The 23,441-nt window shown below is 46.6% G+C and overlaps 1 protein-coding gene across 9 annotated transcripts in view; it reads right to left on the bottom strand.

The window, feature by feature from the left end:
- FRMD4A (FERM domain containing 4A) overlaps nucleotides 1-23,441 on the bottom strand; it is a 367,626-nt gene that overhangs the window by 34,512 nt on the left and 309,673 nt on the right. For all 9 annotated transcript variants that reach the window (XM_027722476.2, XM_027722475.2, XM_027722477.2 and 6 more), the window contains 3 exons: nucleotides 21,777-21,863; nucleotides 6,644-6,720; nucleotides 2,456-2,594 (listed from right to left, as the gene is read on the bottom strand). In XM_027722476.2, the coding sequence (XP_027578277.1) occupies nucleotides 2,456-2,594; nucleotides 6,644-6,720; nucleotides 21,777-21,863 (303 nt within the window). The remainder of the gene's footprint in view (nucleotides 1-2,455; nucleotides 2,595-6,643; nucleotides 6,721-21,776; nucleotides 21,864-23,441) is intronic.

Raw genomic sequence — 23,441 nt, 5'->3', positions numbered from 1 at the left:
TCTTTTCAGTCTCTGCATAAAGCTTCGATTGCAGGGAGAGAGAGATGGATCAGCAGCGAGCGAGACTCTGGGAACCCAGAGCTGGCAGGACTTCAACACAGAGTGAGGCTGCAAAGGTGGCTGGGACCTCACTTTTAAAAGGGTCAGAATCGAGGCAAAGCTGATTTTATTTCTTTTTAAAATCAAGTGAAGGGGTTTTTTTTCCAGTGGAGCTATGCAGAAGGTCCAGATCCAACTGGTGCCCATTTATGTGAAGAACAGAGTTCAAGCTTTTTTTTATCACTATGTCACATCTTCTGCCATCTAATCTACATCACTGGAGCAAAGGCTCAGCTGCAGTGAGCTCCAGCAGGCTTTTTCTTCTAAGTTTGTTTTTATTTTTCTTTCTTTTGTCAAAATGATGTGAAATGCCAAGTTTGGACATGAAAGGAAGGAATATCTAAGTTCTGCTTTGAAGTTGGGGATTCAATTGAAGTGGGGCCTGAGATTTAAGGGGCTGCAAACCCATGTGACCTGAAACTCAAATAAATGTTTGTCTAGGCCCTGAGAGCTGAAACCAAGACATTTCACATCACCCCACTCTGGGATATGATTTACTGGCTTTCCAAAGTGAAGCCCACATGAGTACAGTGTCCTTGAAGTGACCAGCAGGACGAACTGATCAATTAAAATTGATGGATCTATCAATATTGACAGTGTCATGCCAAAGATGAGGACATCTGACTAGAATACCAGTTTTTTTTAGAGAAAGAGACAAAAATATTTGTGTGTCTTAACTTCAAAGCCTCAGCATGACCACCGGGATTATTGTGACAAAGCACACTGACATGGTCACAGACGTGACAGGTTGACAAATGAGGGCTGGTGGGTGGTGCTGTCTCTAGGAGTGTGAGAGAGGGGAGATCAGACTGAAACACAATCTGCCAACAACAAAAGAAGTCACTGAAGGGAAGTCCTGGGCATTTCAGAGGCCCAGTTTCTTACCAAAGAAATGAGAGGAGGAGGGAAACTCCTTTTGTTTGTTGGTTGCTTGTGACCTAAATACCTTGCAGCTAGATCAGCAAATCCATCTGGCTAAAAGTAAAGAAAAATAAACTTCTGTTTGTTTGCTGAGTTAACAGAGAAGACTATGCACTGCCCTGATGATCCTGAGCAGAGAAGGGGGACAGGAAAGCATCCTGTGGTGTTGGGTGAGCGTGCAATTCTGTCCATATTCAGAGCTGGCACTTAGGCAGGGGTGGGAAGTTGGCTACGTCTTTAAATTCAATACAGCTCACAGCAGCTGAGGTGAAACCTGGATTTTTCCATTAGATGGGACATGGCCAAAGAGTGCAACCGCGTGTTCTGCCCAGGGCATCCAAAAGTCCTACCCACTCTGCAATAAAGCACAGAGCTCATGATGGGGAAAGCAATGTCAGAAGGGTTTAGAGTGGGACTAACAGCACATCGATGGCCCTTCAGAAAATTCCATCAAGCCAGTTCAATTCATTTAACTAGCAGAAAAAATAATGCAATAAAGAAAAGCAGGAAAAAGAAATATTTCCCTGCCAGTTTAGGGGGCTGAACTGGCCCATGGAGGGATCTGATAGGGACCTGCCTGAAAATGCCCCCGGTGCTTTCAGCAATAGCAAGATGTTAAGACGGTTTCAGCCATTTGGAGGAACATCACCTGCACATTCTGCCCTTTCTCCAGAGATGAGGGGACAATGCACATGCCCACTCAATACTGACTCTGTCTTCTCTGTAAAGTTTTATACCAGTGTGCTCATATGGAGAGGGAAGTCTGCACAAGAAGTCTCCCCTCTGTCTCAAAGTGATCTCAAAGTGATCAAAGAAATCTCCTGCTGCTCTGGGTATGCCTAAAAATACTGATGAAAGGAATTATACAACACACACTCCTCTGGTTTCAAGGTGGCTTCTTTTGTGTACTGCGTGGCCCTTTGTGCAGCACCAGATTGAGACAGTTCCTTGTAAGGCCAGGCTGTCAGCCTCCCGCCCCTCTCCTAAAATAATATCCCTACCCCTCCTTTCGAGGAAAATACGATAGTAAAATGCAAGGGACAGCAAGAAAGATTCAGAAACAGGTGTAAATTGTGAAGCTACTTTGAACTCAGTTATTGGGAGCTGCCCTAACTTTCTGAGAGAGTTCAAGACATGGAAAACATCCAGACAGGGATGTGACCCTATCTTCTTGCAAACTTTGGCTCCTCCAATTTGGCCACACTTCAGTACAGCTTTTTCCTCAATTCTTACTCCCACAGACATGAATTCAGTATCAATTTTCTCAATCTGGCCAAAACTAGCAGATATTTTGGGTCAATTTGCCTTTTCCCAATCTCAGGTGGAAAGGGAGGACAGGAAAGGAGCCACCACCTGGATTTGACCTTGCTGAGACTGTGAGGAGTGAGAAGGACTCACCAACCACAACATGCATTTCCCACTCCAACATGCTTACCTTGCTTTGCTTCCTGTCCAGGTAGAACTGGTGTTGACTAATGGCCATAGCCCAGATAGACTTTATTAGTGCCGGACAGGCGTACCACGTGTGCACAGCGATGCCACTATGCCCAAAAGTCCTCCTGGTCACAGATGCCCTGGAGAGGAGAAAAGAATGAACTGAGGTTACACCAAGGCTGCATAGCATTTCTTTCTGTGGCAGACCCTGCCACAGATCTCCTGGTAAAAGCTGCTGTCTTTACTGTGCACGCCCTTGTGCTAATGAGAAGAATGCTTAGAAAACAGCAATAAATAGCTAATCAAGCCAGGAGAGCATTTACTTTAAGTATCTCCTCAAGACAGCAAGCTCCAGAGGACTAACAGTAAAGATGATCCAGTTTGTCCAGTTCTGACTGTACTCCTGGGTTTGGCTGAGCTGGTGCTGACTTGCTACATATGCCAGGGGTGTCACCAAGGCCAAAGCAGGTGTGAATGCTCTGTCTCATTACATGCTGAGACACCTGAGGCCAAGTCCTCACACCCTCCACTAACTCTGGCTTTGGACAGAGGTTCTCAAATATTAGGACCCACACAGCAACTAAAGATCCATAGGAACGATAGCTACTTTAGGGAATGTGGGAGAAACTTTTCAGATACCTTGTGAACAGATACAGCAGGACTTGCCAAGTGTATGGGAGAGGGGAGTTGTGAGGCTTGGAGGGGGCTGCCCAGTACCCTGGAGAGAAGAACGGTACTCAATGATTAGCTGAGTGAATTTAAAAACAGGAAAAATAAGAGCTAAATGTTTCCTCTCTGGGACTCCCAATTGTTCTCAAACATAGCAAAAAACCCACAGATTAGGTTTCCCCGTGCTTTCACAGCTGTACGGAACTGCTTGATTATTCCTCCCCATCCCTCAACTTCAACTCCACCAGCAGAGCCCCTGACACCAGCACACTGGCACATCCAGGCTCACAGCACCCTGGTCTGCAGAACTCCTCCCACTGCAGGGATAGAGAGCTGGCTGGAATAAACCACGCCACCAATCTACAGAGCCCCAAACAAATGAGGGCCTCCTCTCCAGTTTAAGAAGAGTCTTGTGGTGGAGTACAACGTGAAATGATGTGACATGGTTACAGAGGCTCGCTCAGAAACGTTACACTTGTCCCTTTTATGCAGGGATGTGGATGCTGGAAGAGGGACCAGAGTGAGAGACAGCCTGGGGAGCAGGTGTACTACAGTGGGGTTGCCACCATCAGCAGGGACCCTGTGCCATGCAGGTGTGGAGGTAGCACTGCAGGAGGGCCCAGGAGCTCCACTGTGCTGTGCAAGAGACAGATGACTCTTTTACCGGCACTTAGAAGTCCTCAAGCCTGCTAAGGCCACCTCCTGCACCTGCAGTGGCTACCTCTCCTCTGGTGCCTATGGGCTACTGCCCTGTCCAAACTTGGAGGTGAACGTGGTGAGGGGAGGCACACAGTCAAAGAAAGTTGTGACACAGTGCCAAGAGTGAAAGAAAACCAAAACTCTGCAGCAAAATGAGAACTGCTGGCAATGTTCAGCTTGGGAGAGGACTGACAGCTCTTGTGTCTCAGGGCCTTTTCAGTGCTTCAAAATGTGTTAAAGTCAAATTATGAAGGTACAAATCGGAGTGAAATTTCTGAGAAAACAGCAGTGGCCAATGCAAACAGGGTCTGAGACAACTGGGATCTCAGGTTTCAGTGTTACCCTGCGCTGAGTCCTTTCCATGCAACTGTCCCATTTAGGAGTATTATTCTCATGACAAAATTCTCCCTGGAGACAACAGGACACCGGCTGATGGTGCTAATGAGGATGGTTGCTGAGCTGCCTCATTCCTGTCACTGGACAGGGAATGAAGGCTGTGCTGGGAGACAATCTTGAAGCTGAGGCTAGAGAGAGAAAGAGATCCAACTCTGAGTGCTTTATGTTGGTTTAAGGGACACAAACCACTGTAGCACATTGGCATGCAAGGCATTAAGGCACTTGAACATGGGCTGAAGCCTTAATTCTGATGTAACCTTATTCAGTTCAAATGTAGTTACTCCAAGAACTCTTAGAAACATATTCTGCAAACCATTCCTCTTCTCGTCATAAAAGCAGTGATTTCCAATTTTTTTTCTCTTTGAGATTTGTACATGTTTCCCATCAGAACTGCAGACCCCAAAAGTCTGTAGACTTTGCTGGTCAGAGCTGTGGACTTGTTTTTCACAGCTGTCTTCTGAGGACTTGAGAGAGGTGGCCCATGGGTGTTTTTTACATGACTTCCCTCCATGCATGCTACGTGCACTATGGAATTAACCCTGCTGATCCCCCCAAAATGTATAATTTTTCTCCTTTATGGGATAAGTAACTGCAGTGAAGAGAGGTTAAATGGCTTGTTGGGGACAGGAAGCCATGGGCAGAGGCAGGGTTTAAAAACATACATTGTGCTGCCCAGCCCTGGCCACAATCACGGAGCTGCGCTCGCTCTCCTGACTGTGGCTTCGCTGACTCAGGCTCTGGTTTGGCTACACAGAGAGGAATGTGGAGAGAGCACTGTGTTGGCTACTCCTCCGCCTCCACATGCTGAACAACTCCTCGCAGGAGTCCATCCCACTTGGCCAGGAGACTACACACCGAGCTGTGTTCCCACCACGCCACTGCAACGTGCCGTGCTGCTTTACAGCCAGAGCACCAGTTCGACCTGGATGGTGGTGCTCTGAATGCAAAAACGAATCAAAAACCCAGCCACAATAATTCCCTTGTAGCGAGAAAGTACCAGGCTGACAACCTGGGACAGGGCTTTGTCCTCCCGGTGTTGATTCAGAGAAAAAACGCAATGGAATAAAAAAGCGGAAGCTCTTCTGTGTCACTAATTCCTATCATCTAAACACGAATGAAACGGAAGAGGTTCCTCTGTGTGGTCACGTTTCATGCATGACATTGAATTGCAAGTATCATCATGATTCTTAAAGTCCCTGAGCTGTTTCTTTTCTTTTCCTTGGAACTGCTCCTTGCAGGAAACAGCCATAACTCAGGGCATTTAGGGGCTCCTGGCTGCTGGTTGCTTGCAGCAAGGTTTCTGACACCTCTGGAGGCTCGGTGAGGGAAGGAGTGCACCACCCCCAGCTCCCGCTGCTGGAAGATCTCCCAGCGGATTCTCGACTTTGGGAATTCGCTCTGCTAGATTTCATGCGACTATTTATGTGCTTAATATTAAGCAGATGCTTCAAGGTTCTGCCGACCTAGAGCTGCACAATGATATGAGCTGCTCTATTCTGGTTTTGCTTTAACAAAATGCACCTCTGCAGACAGGCACCACTGTACTGGTGTGATCGTGTTCATATCAGGATAAATAAGCACAGAAACTGCATGCAAAATTCCACTAACAAAAGTACATATATTAGTACACAGATAGGCATGGGAAACAGGTGAAACAGGATCACAGCTGAGTGATCAGCAAAACACACTACTACCAGCAGCACATCAAATCAGCCTGGGAACAGAGCTGGTCTCCACCAATTGTATCATACTTACAAGTGAGACATTGCTTTTAGTGAGAAACACTTACAGATCCATATTCACACTGGTCACTGCAGTAACCATCCACTAATGCAAACACACAAGGGGTGCTGAATACTCTGATGAGATGCAGCACAGTCCCTTGAACTAACTCTCAGGTTTCTAAAGTAAGAAAAGACAAGGCTCCTGTGCCAAAAAGACAGATGGGCTTTCATCCAGGCTGCCGGTAAACCTCTGGTTCCGTGCCATTCCTTTCAGTTGCACTACTGAATATTTATTTACAAGGAAGCATGTGAGTACAAAATCTGGCGCCCAGCTCTGAGCTCCGAGTGCAACACGGGGACAAGGCAAAACCCCCTTAAACTCACAGGGGCTGCTGGAACCGCAGCTGGGGCACTGGAGCTGCACAGTCCCGGGGGTCACAAGGTGCCAAAACAGAGGGAAGGAGAAAAAAATACCGCTGGGAGCCGAGGGGAAACATATCCTCAAAAACACCCACCCGAACAAGAAATGTCCCGCTGGAAGGAAGCAGCAGCCCCCGGCTTGGCACCCGCTGTCCCTCTCTTACGGGTTCCCAAGCTCAGCGAGCCCCGGCACAGCAGCGAGGGCAGCGCGGCTCCGCAAGACCCGGCTCAAGGCTCGGCACCGCAAAGCCCGGCTCATCCCGGCTCGTCTCATCGCTCACCTGCGCGGATCGTGCACCTCCACCGAGAACTTCTTCTCGCGGAAATAGAGGTTCTCCAGCTGCCTCCATTGAAAGATCTGCGGGGAGAATGAAGGGGATGAGGCGCCTCCGCGCGATCCCTCGCCCAGCCCTGCTCGCCGCTCCCTCCCGGCGCTGCGGCGGGGCTGCCCCGCTCCGCTCCGCCCCGGCCCCGCGTCCCGCCCGCGCCCCCCGCCCCGGGCCCGCGGGGCAGCCCCGGGGGCGGGCGGTGCCCTCCGTCCCTCCCTCCCGCTGCCGGCGGCGGGATGGGAGCCGCTGGCAGGCGGGGAAGGGCGCCGGTTTCACTCTGCGGGGCCAAGTACGTTTAAACACACGCAAAGCCCGGGAAAACCCGGGATTCGCGTAGTTTTTCCTTGGAGGATGCAACGCGTGTGCATCGGCCCTCTAGCACAGCAGCTTTTCCGCGCGTGGAGGAGGTGAGACCCCGATGAGGGCGACTCACCCCACTCCACCCAAGTGCGATACCCAGCTCTACTTTTATCCCGCAATCCACGTAAGACTGGCACGAACATGAGCCCAGCGGAGTCAGTTTATCTATCCCAGGTGCTGGCAGGCTCGTGTTGGCGATGCCCAAGGCTCCAGGTGCTCCCAGCAGTGCAAAGCATGGCAATAAGCAGGTCATACCTCTGTTTTACAGGCTGCCCTGCCGAGGCATCTCAGAACAGCACCGGGACAAAGCGAACACTATCACTAGTGGGGAAACTGAGGCACGAAGCTGTTACGGGAGTAAAATGCGGCACCTCCTCGCCCCTGAGTCAATATGGGCCAGCTCTGGGGTGTCTGCGTGCTCCTGGGCAGTGGGATGTGCTCACACGGTCTCTGTGCCCCACCTCTGCTGGGAAATAACCCCCCTTTCCCTGGCAGGAGGGCGGTCTGACCACAGGAGCAGCGCGAAGGATGCGGTGACTGTGAAACACCGCGTCAGCTCTGCAAACTACCCCGCCTTCACCGCCGCGGACAGGTCCATCACCGCCTCCTCCTTACAAATGACTAAGTCAAAATCCAAACCCTGGCTTCCAGGTTGCTAATCCACTGGGAGGAGGCAGCCTCCACCCCGTGGGCATCTTGGACTTCGGCTTCCCTGCACTGCCCCTGGCAAGCAGCGGAGCATGGGGAGCGTAACCTTGCTGCTGGGGAGCACAGCCATCAAAGCTTTCCCTGATTTACGCTCCTTCTCCCACTGCAAGTAGCTTCTGTGGAGTTCCAGTCCTACCCCCAAGGAAGGCGCTGGCTCCTGCCACGCCGAGATAAGCCGGGTTGCCGGTGTCAGCGCTCTGGAGATAAGTAAACAGGAGGCGTAATTTGATTTGCACTGATTAAGCTCCTGGTGGAGATGAAATCTAGAGAATAAAACAAACCACGGAGAGGACCCAAAATTTTCTCCTCGCTAATATTTCAGGAGCAGAAAAATTGAAAATATTTGTAAAAGTTTCCAAGCAAGGTTTTCTTTTTTTTTTTTTTTTTTTTTTTTTTTTTTTTTTTTTTTTCCTTTTCTTTTCTTCCTCTAACAGGGTGTTTGGAAGGAAGGGTGCAGGAGGAGGAGGGCACTGAGCTGCCCCGTACTCTGGGGCTGTTTGCACTGCAGGGAGATAGGAGAGAAAGGGGGTCAGGAGGGATAGGAAGCCTGGAGGGCTGAGTTACAGTGCCCTTAGAGGATTATTTCATTCCTCCACTGGAAAAATTAATTGCTGCATATAAGTTGTAATCACCAAATGAAGCAGAGAAACACCCACTATTTTACCCACCGAGGGAGGACAGGCATGGGGTGAAAGGGTTAAGCCAGGAGCTGAAGTCTGACTGAAGTCTGTCTCCTTTGCAAGCTCCCGGCTTCAAAGGCACGAAAAGGAAGTTTGGGGCCTAAACTCCCACTGACAACAACTGGGGTCAAGCCTGAGACTGCCATGTGGGCTGCTGAAAACATCCATCCCTCCGTGCTTCCAGATGCCCGTCTGCAAGGCGGGGAGGATAGCGCAGCCGTGCTGCACGGCATGTGCAGAGGATGTGTTTGGGAGGCGCTCAGACATGTGGAACACATAAGAGTCTAAAAAGCCAGCAGATCACACCCTTCAGAAAATATCCCTCTGTCCCCAGGTCCCCCGTTGTCATTTATGACTAAATTTCGGCGTGGCGCAAAAGGAATTTGAAACTTCTCCGAGCTGCTGGCAGCTGCTCTACTCAGCTGCTTTCCTGCCCATCGTCCTCCTCTTCTGCCCGTCCTCCTCCCTCCAACTCAGCCGGACTGTCCCCTGTGCTCAGATCCTATTTTACCCTCTCTGCTACCAAATCTCACAGTGCTATTTGTTAAGTGAAGCTCTGTTTCTCTTTTATGATTAACTCCAACTGTCCAAACACACAGGGCTCTGGGGAAGCTGTTCAGATGCCCAAATGTAGGCATGGAGTGCCCTTTTCCATGCCCCAGGGTACCCTGCCTGGCCTCTGGCTGCTGCCCTGGGAGGGAGGGAGCCTGCCATAGGTCCGGTGCTGTATCTGCCAGCCCCACTCAGATGTCTTGGATCACCAGCAGTGCCTAAAACAGCATTAGACACCTACGTTTAGGGCATTGGAGCAGCTCCCCAGATCACTGCATTTTTATATTTAGTTTCTTTGTTTTTCTTGGCAGGGTGTGGAAGGAGGCAAATCCAGACTCTTGGGAGGGAGGGGGTGAAAGTGACCCCACAACCTGAGTTTGTGTCTTTTTTTCCATAGCTCTGCTCTCCAGAATGCACACGTGTGTTTTACCATTGCTGTAACTGCCCTCCCTTTGCTGCCCTCCCAAATATTATTCTACAGTCTCCCACTCCTTCTTCCCACATTGATCTGAGAGGTCTCCCCCTTTGTATACATAAGGGATCCAATCTGCAAGAATGTGAATACCCACAAGAAAGTATCCACTTTCCTGTTAGCCGATCACAACCCTTCCAGAGAAACAAAGCCAAAGGTCTCCCTTCAGCCAGACCTCCTAATGTAAGCAAGCTGTTCCCTTTACCAGTTACCCAGCTTATGCACAGTCTCAGATTGATGTTGTTAAAGCAGTGACAGATGCACAAGGTGCCATTAGTGGGTCTTCTTAAAAGGAAGCATAATTTTTACCCATCAAGATCCTTTTACCACACTGGTGCTTGCAACCCTCATTGGGGAATAGAGTCACAGCAGGGAGCTGGTCGTAATTTCAGCGGGATCTTGTGGAAATGCAGTGACAACAGATGCTTGCTGGCTTTGGGACTGGTTTGAGTCAGAGCATCCATGTTCATGGCAGGTTTGCCTCTCCTTGCACTGAGGCTGGGCTTGGTTTTGGGTTATTTGGTTAGTTTGCAGGGTCGAATCCAATGCCTGCATTTGTGGGTGGGACAATTCAGATTGAGGTATGGTGACTTTGCCAGGCAAAAGGTACCTGTCCCAAGCAGGGACTGGGACAGCATCTCCACAAACACGCTGGAAATGAGGCTTAGGAGAAAGTCCCTCAGTAACACAAGCTGGGAGCACAGTTCCCCTGCCCTTGAGTAGTTGCCTTCCCTGAGAGCCCGCAGACAAGGGGACAATTAGCAGTGCGTGCAGAGGGCTGAGTCTCTGTGATGTGGTGGTTTGCCTGCTGGGTTCTCTTCTGAGGTCAGCAGCTCATTTTGGATCATGCAGCACTGGGCAGCTTTCAGATGGGAACAGTTTTTGGTAGAGGCCATCATTACAGGCTGCATATGAGATCATTTAATCTTCAATAGATACTTAAGGAAGTCTCCACAAGGCTGGCTTTTGAGCACAGCTGCACACTCACACATGCACGTGAAAGGAGCTACTAAAAGAGGAGAAAATAATTACTCCTGTTTCTTCCTCCTCTGAGGGGACTGTCCCCACCGTGGGCTCTGTTTCATCGTGCCAATAAAACCGGGACCAACACTATCACCCGAATTTTTAAAACTGCTTATCAACCCACAAACATTCAAGGGAATAACTGTTCTCTGTCAGACCACGTGCACTATTTAAAATGCATTGTAGTGGGTGGGAAGGCCATGGTGGGGAAATCAGTGCCAGAAATGGCTTCTGCAAAGCTGGCAGCTTAGAAGAGGAGCCATGGGAGAGATCTGAGTACTGCACGGTGCGCTGCGGAGAATTCAGGTGCAGGCTACAGGAATTTTCTCATTGGAAACCCTTTCCAAGAGGCAGGCAAGCTTGCCAGGCACCAGATGTTTGTGACTAGTTACAAAGAGCTGCAGTCAAAGCCTTTTAGATGCAAGCTTCTTTTGTGAGCACACTTGTGGTTTGCTGGCTGCTCCCTAATTAAGCTGAGCCTGGAGGAGAGGAGGCCCAGGGATCTGCATCCATTTCAGCCATGTGAGTCAGGAGAAGGTTTTTTACCATTTTTATTGACCATGAGGCGGGTGCCGTGGAGTTTGCACACAGCAGGAGGTAGGGACAGTGTCAGAGTATTTGAAAAATGCCTGAGGCTCCTGATAAAGAAGGGAGCGTATTTTGTGAATGAAACATCAGGGATTGCTTCTGGCTGGGTCACTCATGGCCTGGGTGTGGGGGGCTGAGTTACTGCCAGGCACTAGGCCATGCTCTGTCCCTTTGTGCTCAGGGAGCCTGGCCTGAGCATCCAGTGGAAGGACCATGCCATAGCCTTGGGAATCCCTGGCAGTAACGAGGCTGTTGTTGGCAACACATGGCTCCTGTGTTGCCCTGCAGCTCAGGACAGAGAGGGTTGCTGTTGAAGGGCAGCACTGGTGGTTGGCGCACAGTGCTCTCTGAATTATGGTACCTAAAAAACATGCCCAACTAGTACCTTTTGGAGTAATTCCAAATCCTGGGTTTGGGGTACTGGCTCCCTGATACTGTTTGTTGCCTCCTGTGCCCAGAAGAGCTGGACTTGCACTGAACTGGGGAGAGTGAGACTGGGCGAGTGCACTGTGGGGACACGATGTGAATAATTTTTGCGTTTTATCTATTAAGAACCAAATATAAATGTGCAGGAGTCTCCTTTTCTTTCCTTTTTCTGTGTGCTGAAGCACCTGAGCTGTGGCACAGGCTGAATGGGTCACCCAGTGATGCACACATTCTCAGGGGTTCTAGACATCACACCTGGTAGCTGTTCAGAATCAAACTATCTGCAGAGGTCTACAGTGATCTACCTGCTGTTTGCTCTCTTTGATGACCTTGAGGGGGATTTACAAAGGAGATGGAGACAGACATTTCTCAGAGGTGCCCAGTGAAAGTATAGGAGGCAATAGACGTAAGGTTGCAGCAAGGGAAATTCTGAGTAGATATATCAAAAAAAACCCCAAACCCATCAGTGCAGGTGGTCAAACACTAGGGCCATGACTAACCTGACTGAACTCTGAAGTTGGCCCAACTTTGAGCAGGAAGTTGGATTAGAGACATCCAGAGACCTTTGTGACCTATATTTTTCTTTGATTCTAAACATCTGATAAATGACCAACTGTAATTGCTGTTGGACTTGCTGACCTATATGGCATCTCCCAGTCCTTCAAGTCTTGCCACTTCTTAGATGATTAATGCCTTGTTAAATCACACTATGCAGAAGGAACAATCATCCCTGCAAATGCACAGACTACCACCTGAACTGGATGCTCTGAATATCTTGTAGAAAAGGCAGGGAAATAATGTGGCACATTTTTAACAGCCCAAATGCAACCTGTCCCCTTGCCTACACCACGGGCAGGAGCCAGCACTTGATGACATCCTGATACTAAAAGTGGTACTAAACAGTGGAACTAAAACAATGACAGTATTTTCACACAGTTTGCATGAGTGCAGCTACAAACTCCCAAGCCTTTTGTCTTGCAGTTTAAAGTCAAACCAAACATAACAAAAAAAAATTTCCTCCTTGGAAATGTAATTCCCTCCCCTGAACAAACAAGCAAGCAAAATTCTAGGAGTTGAGTTATGCGAGAGGTCAGGGTGGAGGTTGTGAGCGGTCCCTTTTTGGCCTTAAACTCTATGGAAATCACAGCTCCAGCGAAGTCAATGGCCGTTTTGTCCCAGTGACTTCAGTGGGGCCATGGTTTCCGGGCATGGATTTGTGTTCTGCCTCAAGCCAACCCTGCTCCCATCAATCATACCTCTGTCAAACTAGTTAGAGAGAACGAGGAAGGATTTGGTCCAGGCAGAACAGCACCATCTTAGCTCAAACAAATGAGCTCTTGTTTCAGGGACAGATTTACCAAGAGATTTCCGTGGGCTGTCACCTGTGAATTAGTGTGACCCATTGCTGAGGGTGCCCCTGGGTCATGAGGTGGGGATGCTGCTGCACCATAACTTAGCTCTCCATCCTGCCACACTTCCATTCATTCCTGTGTTTTTATTAGTTTGGGGTATTTTTTTTCCTTTCACTTCCCAAAACAAAAAAATAAAAGGTTTCCTGTGTGATTTGATGTGGGAAACAACCCCACCAATGATCTTCCCAGAGGCTTGCCATCCTCCCTTCCCCCATGGAATGAGAGAATGGTTTGGCTAAGTGGGACTTTCAGTGGTCTGTCAGCAATCCCAGCTCAGTATCTAATTACTTCTTTGCCTCAGGCTTCAGGACTCTTTTTTTGCCAAACAGACAAACAATTTCTGGTCCAATTTGAGATCCCTTTTGCTGTGTGCTGTTCTTATGGGATCACACCACCCCAGCAAACAATTCTGGCTTGACCAAACACAAATTGCGTCTAGGTCTATATAATCACCACTCTGCATTCATTTCCATTATGGAGACACAATTCCCTATTAAATTTCAAAGTGGTTTATTGGCTCAGAGAGGCAGCAGAGCATCAGATCACAGAGGGAAGAGCTGCTATTTGGACAAAGCATTATTTGTCTACATAATGCAACTTGATATTTGTGTCTATAACTGTACACAGACTGGGACTTTGGCTTTATATTCAACCAAATATATATATCCACCTTCACTGCACATATATATCCGCTAGATGCTGTTAGATATTGCATTGCTGTCACCATGCTGTGTGTGTCTAAATCAATAGGTCTACAGAGAACCTTTTTTTCCTGATTGTTGTAAGTTAAATTTTCTCCCTTTTATTCTCTGCAAGCAAATCAAAGTGACTGGATCTTTCTGCATTGAAGAGGTCTCCTTTCTGGCACAATATACTATGTATTAAATAAAGGATGCCTGGTCTGTAGCCTGTGAATCAGCTGTGGCACCCTAGAAGGATTTATGCCGCCCACAAACCATTGCTGTTACCCTCTTTCCTAAGGATCCTTATGTCTTTTCTAGTGGCATGGCTAAGTACTATCTCTGTCTTGGAACCAAAATACAGGGACCACCATTTCTATCCCACACTGCTATGGCAATGCACATTATGAATTAGGTTGTGTGACTAAAAACCCTCCTGTGATCCGGGGTGTCTGTTTATGGGGTGCCATAGCAGCAGCAATCCCATGGAGATGGAGATGGGCTGCAGTGCCCGACATTCTGAGCCTCCTGCCCAGGCCACTGACTAAAGGTGCCTCTTATCCACAGCCACTGAGTAACGGGGCCCCTGCCTGGCTTCATGTGGTGATAAAAGTGCCCAGACCTTCGGAGTCGGGAGTCCTGGTGAGCCAAGAGACAGCATCTGAGCAGGGTGGGGGCATGGGGGAGCTTGCCACCACTTCAGAGCCAAGTATAAGTGCTCAAGGAGGTTTCAATCTCACTCCAGATCTCCACCCTAACTCCGGGGCTCTGAGGTCCAATTTGTTTCACTTTGTGCTGTCGGAGTAATTTGTCTTTGCATCTTGTTGAAGTTCCTGCTGTGTGCTGCAGAATCATTTAAGACTTGGCTGCTGCTTTTATAGAGAATTAATATTTAAGACCTGAATACAACAAAGCACTTAGAGCAAGGGAGTTTTACTTTGATGGGACTACTCCTATATTTAATGGTAACCATGAGCTTGACTTGGCTGGATCATGGGATGGGATGTCATGCTGTAGCCTTTCTGAATGTAAATTCTCACAGAAAACCCTGGGGACTGTACGTCTGATGGTATCACCACAGCACACCAAACCACCAGGATAGTGCTGTTCTCCTGATAAAGCAGTAGTGCCTTAGACTTTGTATTAGGGTTTGCAAGTTGATCAAACTATTTACTTATCTACATAACGGAAACTGAACATGACTGTTGTATGATTTTAAAAAGTTGTTTTACCTAGACAATCTGTCGTCTGAAATCAGCCCTGTTTGGGAGAGACGCTGAAGCAAATTTTTATCAGCTTTTATGAGAAGGAGAAAAAGTGGTGATGATGGCCTATACCTAACTGTTACTTCATGCCAAATTCCACGCAGCTGAACTCCCTCCAACTTGTTTTGAGCTATGAAGCTTTTGTCTTGCTACACAAAGTTATTGTGTAGGTTAACGGCAGTTTCTTTGGCTGCTATGATTTATCCAGTCTGCATCTATATCCAGCTCCTACAGCAAGGCTGTAGGATATGGATTGTGGGTCAGATGGTGAATGGGATTGGGAACTGATCGAGGTTAAGAGTGACCAGTTTTTTTTGGCCGAGTTCCGCTGAGCCGGTCTGATTCCTTCACTGGAGCAGTTTCCTTCCCAATTGCACACTGATACCAGGATGACTGAGGAAGGGGCCCAGGGGAGGAAGTGAGCAGTGGTAGCAGGATTGCAATGGGGGAGGAGGGTGGTGAAGGCCACTTCGGCTGATATTGCTGCCAAAAGAAATGTACACTGAATCACAGCCCAGTGTCATGTCCAGCCAAATCCTGTGGAAATACTCGGTATCAGGGACAAAATCCTGCTTTCCAGCCCGGTGTGCTCTGATACGATTTATTCATCTCCCTGTGTGTTTGGCAGCTTTTTGGCACAGTGAAGTGCAATGGTAAGGCATGGAATGATGGATGTTGAATAGGGAAGTGCCTGGTGCTGGATGGTAAACACCCCCAACTGAGGGCAAGCAGTGGCAAAAAAGGTGCTGGTGAGAACATGGTCCCTGTATAACAGAGATGGAATAAGAGATTTTAGCAGGGAAGGTCTTAAACTGTGGCTGCTCTTCAGCAGTTGCAGGTCTGGGTCTTACATTTCGATAAGTAAGGAAATTGGGTGAGCAATCTCTTTCCATGAGAAGAAACAGCATGGTAAGGAACTTTGCTTTGTGCATGTCTCCCTCCTCCCGTGCTCCACATTTCAAAATACTAAACCAAGACTGAATTACTGCACTATAAAATGAGTTGAACCCGCCATGACCTGAAGACTGGTTCAGTTTACAGCCAAGTCCATAATCCAAAAAGCATGAAGGATCAGCAACGGGAAGAGAAATAAAAGCTCAGAGTAGAAGGAGTCAGCAGGTAGTCCTTAACAGTCCGCTAATCACAGTGAATAATTTATTACAGCAATGCCACTGAGACTCCACTAGCTTTTAAACCATTATTTCCTGGAAATGGTTTCTGCTTTTTTTGTATCATTTGTAAATTTGAAATGTTTTATCCCTGTCTGCAATGCAAAGATGTTTGCAAGGGTCTTAGGAAATGATGACATTCCAAGAGGAGCCCAATGAGACACTAGTCCAGAACATTCTCTGATCCCACCTGATTCTGGATGCCCTAGAGAAAGTCCAGCCCTTTCTGAATACACCCTGCAGCTCAGCAGCATGCCAGGGAGAGGAGTGATACACATGCTCCATACCTCTGACAACAGAAACCAATTTGCTACCAAATCAAACCCCCTCCTTGAACATAAGAGTTTATAACCACTCCCAAAATCCTCTTTGAAAATAACTGAGTCAATGATAAAACTCTGGATGGAGGGACACACTTTTAGTCCTATCTTTAACCCTTCTAAACTCTTGGCCTCTACTGTACCATGTGACAAGGAGCTGTGCAAGTGAATTGGGTTCCCTGTAACTGTTTTGAATTTCATGTTTCTTTTGCCTTTCCGAGTGTCCCGGTGTTCTGTGATCAGTCAGCACAGAGTCCAACTTGTCAGCTTCCTTCTCCCCATCATTCACTAGTTTCTGTACCTTTCACACCAATCCCTACTTTATGCTTTTTTAAGTTACTGGTCTGTCATTCCTTCACCACAGGAAGCACAAGTTTAACCACTCTATCAATGCAATTACTGGCTTGACAGTGCTTCATTATGCCCTAAAGCAGAGAGGATCTATTTGTTCTGCCATAAAGCAGCTCTTAATTAGGCTATTGCTCCTCCTGTGTAAATATCCCATTTTGCCTCTGGAATTGGGAAAGTTCACTCTGTCTCTTGTTTGGAAAAGGCCAAGTGGCATCAGACAGCAATCTTTCACTTTCTGGACACAGTTAATGTGCTGATTACTTTGCTCATGCTTTTGACAAGCAGGTGATTTCTCTTTGATCAAACACTTAAAGCTACTGACTTTACTTTACTTTGCATTGCTTGGTAGGATGGGTCCAATTCAGCTCTTGTTTTTGCATGTTTAAATTGGAGGTCAATCTTTGCTTTGGATTCAACAAAAACACTACAAACTACAGATTAAATTTTTCTGTAATGAGAATCCACAGAGTGTTGTGGAGAGTTTATAGCAAGGGACAGAGCATTTTCATAGCATGCTTCGTTTCATCCCAGAGAAATGCCGGGAGGAAATGGCAGAAACTGATGTTTGTCACAGGGAAAACTTTTGTCAAGCTACATTCATGTCTGACATTTGGGATGCCTCACATTTTTTTCCAAAAAGTCTTTATTCCCTTTGGGTTCTCTTCAGTCAATCAGAGAATCTGAGCGGTGATAATGTTTATGAGCCTGAGAAAAAAGGCTCACCTTAGGTTTTGTTGTCACTAGCTTTCCACAGAAGAAAATGGAATAACACTGTATAGAGGTATTTCTTACAAAGCAACTAAACACTCCCAGACTCTCCTTTAAGGTCACTTTATTTTCGTGATAAGTTAAACATTTTCTCTGCCTGTTTATTGGCCATATGGAAGTCCTTTGGCTGACTTTGTTAATCATTCACTCTTCAGCTTGGAGTTAATTGTTTACTAACTGTTAGGCTGTATGCACTAAGAAATGCCTTTGGGCTCTTAAATCAATGGGAATATCTCACTAGAACAACAGATATGCCTAGTGCTACTACTTGGGCGTGCAGACCTCACAGCTCCAGGCTACACCGCTCCTCCTTCATGTACAAGTCTCTGGGGATGGAGTTTAGCTACACTCCTGCCTGCTGGTTAAAATGGACACACACCACTCACAGACAAATGGTCACATGGGGGGCTGCAGTGCCTTGTGCTCTCTTTGTAATTGCTCTGCAATTCAAGAGAAAAACCCTCTAATGACCCTCCTCTGAAAACCACTGGTTTGGTCATCACAGCCTCGGCATCTCGTAGGAGAGTGGTGTTGGCACATCCTGCCTGAAGACCTGGTTCCAAAGAATTTGCTTTGGTTTATCATGAATACTGGATGGTGCTGACCCAAGATGGGCAGAGCCCAGGAGGACAATGAGTTCTTTTTTTTTTTTTTCCCTTTTTCAAGGCACACTGGGCCTGAAGGCTGTTCTCTTAATAGGGAAGGGTTTGTCGAAGCTAAGTTTACACAGAGGGAGATGGATTCTGCCCACCCTGGATGCTGCTCACTGCTGCCACACAAATGACATTGGTTCCACAAAGCCACTGCCAAATGTCCAGAATGCCTCAGTATATGGTTGGCAGGACAGCAGCCATCTTTCCACACTTGATACTCCCTTCCTCTTGTTCAGCTGGAGCGATGGATTTTGTGAAGTATACCTAAACTTCTGTAATTATTTAATATCTAACACTGAACTGATAAGAACCAAATCCTCATTTAAACAGGCAGCATGAGGAAGTGTTTGGCAGGGCTTGTTGAGCCTGTGAGCTAGCCCTGAACATACAGAAGAAAAAGGATAAGCCTCCAAGGGATGGCTTTGCGTGGCTTCAGGGCTTTTGCAGAATTCAAGCATAGGCAGGAAGGAACATAAAAATAGAAGCATGGAGACACATTAGTCTCTGCAGCCCAGGTACAACTGCATTCCAGTTTAATAGCCCTGCATTCCCATCTGAACCACCTAGGACTAGGTGCTAGATACCCATCTCAGCTGCATCCCCATGATTCTGGAGGACTTAAGCCTGAGTGAGAATAGCACAGGCAGGATCAGGTTCTGGCCCTGCATCAGCCTCAATTCTCCTCTCCAGTCTCATCCAACTTGATGACAAACCTGGTTAGTTTTCTAGAGACACGTGGCTGATTTACTCCAGCAATTTATTAAAAACATGCTTTTGAGTGACTGCTAATGGGATTGCCCAAGATAGGTTCAGCTGCTTAGTGTGGGTTACAGTTTTACTTGCAAACACAATAAGCATGGAAATCTATCTGGAATGACATATAGAAAAACGTTACAATCTCTCTTATAAGACAAGCAAGTTTTTTATAGGCATTTAATATAAATGTCTTGGTTTCAGCTGGTTTCTTGCTACAATTTGCTGCTTGAGTTTCTTCCAGGGAGATGTATTTTTCCATTGTAATTTTTCAATTTGCTTCTGGCATCGACAGTGTGCATGAACAAAATAATAGAGATCAGAAAAGACAGAATCTCTTTCCCCCTCCCCCTCTAATTTTACCTTGCAGAAAGTTCAGTCAGGTTTACTCCTCCCTTTTGCACAGCAAAGACTTGAACCAGCCCATGCTGTTGTAGTGAAATGAATCAGATACTATGGTGAGCTGCTCCCAGATACCAGGGTTATCAAGTGCAATTTTGCAATCTAATTAGCAGAGGATTAAACACTGTGCCTTGCTGAGGCAGTTGAGCTGCTCTTGCCAGAGGGGTTTTACCACCTGTGTAGGGTAAGAAGTCTTTTTACTTGCTCCAGAGCAGGTAAAATCTCTCCATGGAGAAGTAACAAAGCCTCAGCCACTCCGTCCAAGTCCTGTCCCTGATTTAGGCTGTTCACTTTGGAACAGCCCTGCCAACAGATGGGGTTTGCAAGCGTCATATAACAAGAGAAATGCTCATCTAGGCTGTCTTTTCACTGCTGTGGTCTCTGGACTGTGGTAATGGACAAATTCTAGCCCGGAAATTCCTGCTCTCCTTTCCCACCCAACCTTCCCTCCTAAGTTTATGACCACTTCTGCTAAGCCACAGAAGTTCTTTGTGGTTTGTACATAAGGCAGCACCATTGTTTTGGGTCTCCTGGATTTCATACATAATTTTCTGAGAAAAAAATATTTCCTAATACAGACAAAATCGGAAACCTTATTTTTTAGGGTTACACTTGCAGAAAAAGTATTGGAGATGCCTAAAGGTCCTGCTTCGATGGACAATGTGAGCACTGGAGGTAGTTTAGTGGGGACACAGAGAGGCTGGCCAAGATGTTACCAAGCTCTAAAACCAATGCTACAGACCAGATCACTCTGAGCAGCTGAGGAAAGAGGAGAAAGCTGAGAAAGAAGGCTTGACTCTTCTAGTGCAAATGTCTGTGTCCTCCCCTACAGTCAGAGCACCAGACCTCTTCTCTCCTTCCTTCTGATGCTCCTCACCAACCATCTCATCCCAACAGGGTTGACAATAATTGCTATAGCTTTTGAATGGCTGAGTCCTGTTATGGCAGGGCACTGTTTTCCTCCAAAGAAATGTTTCCATTCCTAAGACTGACTTCTGAAGGCATCTTTAAAGGACATGACTTCCCTGGGGTGTTGGCACTACTGGAGATATGTAGGTGCAAACACCTAGCCTAGGCATGTTTTAAGCTATCACATGTGTGAGTATGGCTTGCCCTGCAGGTAATGATTGATCCCAAAGAGATGTGTCTTTTAGAGCACAGACGCTCTGTGAAGACCTCCTCTCATGCTTTCCTTCAGTGAATAAAAAGCTCCACTAATAGCCTTCAGCGAATAAAAGGCTAATTGATCCACCTGTTACCTCTTGCTGCCTCCTTAGCAGTTCAGGTTTCTACAAAACCTTGATTATAGTCCATTTTAATAGAAGATATTCTCTACTAAGGCAATATCTAACTTTGGTGCAGTGAAAGGGGAAAGAAGGGGAGGGGACCTTGGCACAGAAACAATGTGAAGAGAAATCCAGTACATTAATTCACTGTGGAAGCTTTTGCATCCACAGAAGAGCTGCCTAGTTGCTTCAAGTAATCCAGTTCTGCAGCCTGCTAGGAAGCCCGAAACCTTGTCCGCTGCTGTCTCCATGCGTTTCCAGCACAACAGATACTGTTGCTAGCAGGCTGTGCATGCCCACCTGCAGGGCCTGTGCTCAGGGATGAGCTTTTCCATATTAGATGACATGTTAGGTAGGAAAATCAGAACACATGGGTCCACTTCATAGGATAAGTTCGGGGAATCAAACCCTCCCAAATCAAGAGGACATTGACTAGCTGGATTTTTCACAGGCAATTTGGAAGGACTGAGACAAATCCTGATTTTCAAATGCAATGAATGCCCCACTAAAAATACTAACAAAGAGACCAGAATGGCTAGTCCTCACTGACCAAGCTCTAGCTTTTGTGACCAGATCTATGTGTGCCATGCCTTGATTTGTAAACTGCTTCAAAGTAAAGTTCCTAAATAAATCAGATAGGGGACACAAACTTTTTAATGCCTTTTTTTTCAGGAATGTGAAGAAAGTTGACTTTACTTCCTAGTCTGACACTAACTCTTCAGTTAGTAAAGTTGTTGCTTTTCAAATGTAATGCTAATCCTGAGAAAACCATGCAATTTTCTTTTTGTAATAAATGGAAGCAGCTTTCTTGTCTCTCATACTCTCTCTCTCTCAGATCATTTATGGCTTGGCAGTACAGTATCAAGAGCTGGCTGAGCACCCCCAATCCTGCCATAGCCAGAGAATGGAAGGTCTCCAGCATCTGAGAGGATCAGTCCTTCAGTTCCCATTATGTTTTATGAACCACACAGAAAAAGGAGCATAAGTTGCAAGATTAAGTGATGCTTATTTCCCCCCAAACCCACAACATTTAATAAATTAAGAGCTACTATTTTTGTCCACTAATTCTTTGCAGACGTTCAGACAAGTTTGGGAGAAAGTGAACGTCCTTCAAAATCACATGAATCAGTGCCAGCATTTGGTGTACATCACACCCTCGACTCGAGCTATAACATGTGTGGCAAGCCCAGACATTGATAGAAAAGTAAACAACTTACCTTTCTTGGTTTCACTTTGTCATGGTAGTCATATTGAAAAATCCCCTTGTAGCTAAGTCCTAACCACCATGGAATTCCCTGCTTGTCCTGGAAGAGAAAAGAGAGGGAGTTATGTTGAATAGGATGGGGAAATGTTGGAGATTTCCTAGGTTGTTGTTCAAGACAAATATTTATTTCTAAGCAATATCTTTGAATGGGTGCTGTTAAATTTCCCCTTGCTGAATTCCCTCAAGTCACTAAGCTCCATGGTTTTAGGAGAGATCTGTTTCACTTTTGGCCATGACAAATAAAACCATTTAAAATACATCACATGTGATCAAGTTACTCAAAATGCTGTCAGGGGAGGTGAGGAGGTTTGACATGAGTCCTTTGTGTAGTGGTGCATCTTCTATCTCTGCCCTGTAAATTATACAGTCTGAACACTCAGACTGGAGAGAAAGGAAAGCGAATCACCCAGCTGACTTGAATTATGTGGAGGGATTTTAGCATTAGTCTTGAAAATGCAGCAGTAATGGGATCTGAGAGCTACCAAGTGATAAGGTCTGACAGGCTTGGACCCAACTGCTTTGTGTCTGAGTGTGCAATAAAATGGCCTTATGGAGTAATGGCTGATATCTGATCCCAGCCTCTGCAATTTACTGAGCTGGAGTCCTCAATGAAATTACATCTGCTCTGTTAATGTGATAGAGAGTGGCAGGGTAAAACGTAGCAAAACCAAAACCCCCACATCAGGCAGAAGCAAAACCTATTATGTGCAATATTTGCTGCCTCATTGCTACTCACTGCTGCTTACTGATCACAGGGAGCTCACTGGAATAGCTCTCCAGTGTTTGCAGGATTGAATAACAATCCCAATACAGAAGATTTTTCTTGATCTAGAGTAGTCCAAGAGATCTGGATGCAAAGGGTGCTGGAGGGATCCTATCCTCTGGGAAAGGATGAGGCTAATGCTTTTTGCAAAATAATACACCTTATTTTGTGTATGCATTAGCAGGAATAGACTAGAAACATCTCTGGGGACAGGTACATTTGGATATTTGTGTTTTTATGGTACCTCATGTGTGCAAGACATTACAGATGCATGAAAACCCATATGACCTGTACACAGAGATAATGATGAAACACATCAAAACTTCAGTGGTGATAAACGAGGGAATATGCTCTGGGGAGTGTGTATCTAGCTTTCTTTATATATTTATTGATTTCTCTACTTAAAAAAAATAACAACCCCAAGGCAGCTGGTCAGGCAAGGAAGTCATAATAATAATCTGAGACTGGAAGTTTTGGTCATAAATCATTAGACTAAAGAAATGAGGGATTTCATGAATACCTATGTGGAATCCATGTATCTCATGTGAGGGGAGCTGCAGTGTGCAGATCATGTCTGGCCCTACCTAGTTGCTCATGGATCTGCTGGCTGGGAAAAGCCTGACTTCCTGGAACTACAAAAAGGAGTGAAGCATCATATCTGCCAGAGATGGGTCTGGGTCATCTGTTCGGTGGGGGTTCATTGGCATCACCAGAGCTTGCTACTGCTTGTGCACTGAACAGTCCAGCACAATAGAGCTGCAAGAGTTTTATCTGCAAAAGCAGGATTTTCCTCTTTGGAGCTGTATTTACTAAACATGCACACACAGTTGAAATAAGTTTATCCTACCACAGGAA

Source organism: Pipra filicauda, unplaced genomic scaffold (assembly GCF_003945595.2).
Source record: "Pipra filicauda isolate LSUMZ 115617 unplaced genomic scaffold, ASM394559v2 scaffold119_size3216105_pilon, whole genome shotgun sequence".
Taxonomy (NCBI): Eukaryota; Metazoa; Chordata; class Aves; order Passeriformes; family Pipridae; genus Pipra; species Pipra filicauda.
Note: the sequence above shows the minus strand (reverse complement) of the source record. Positions and strands in the feature narration are given on the sequence as shown.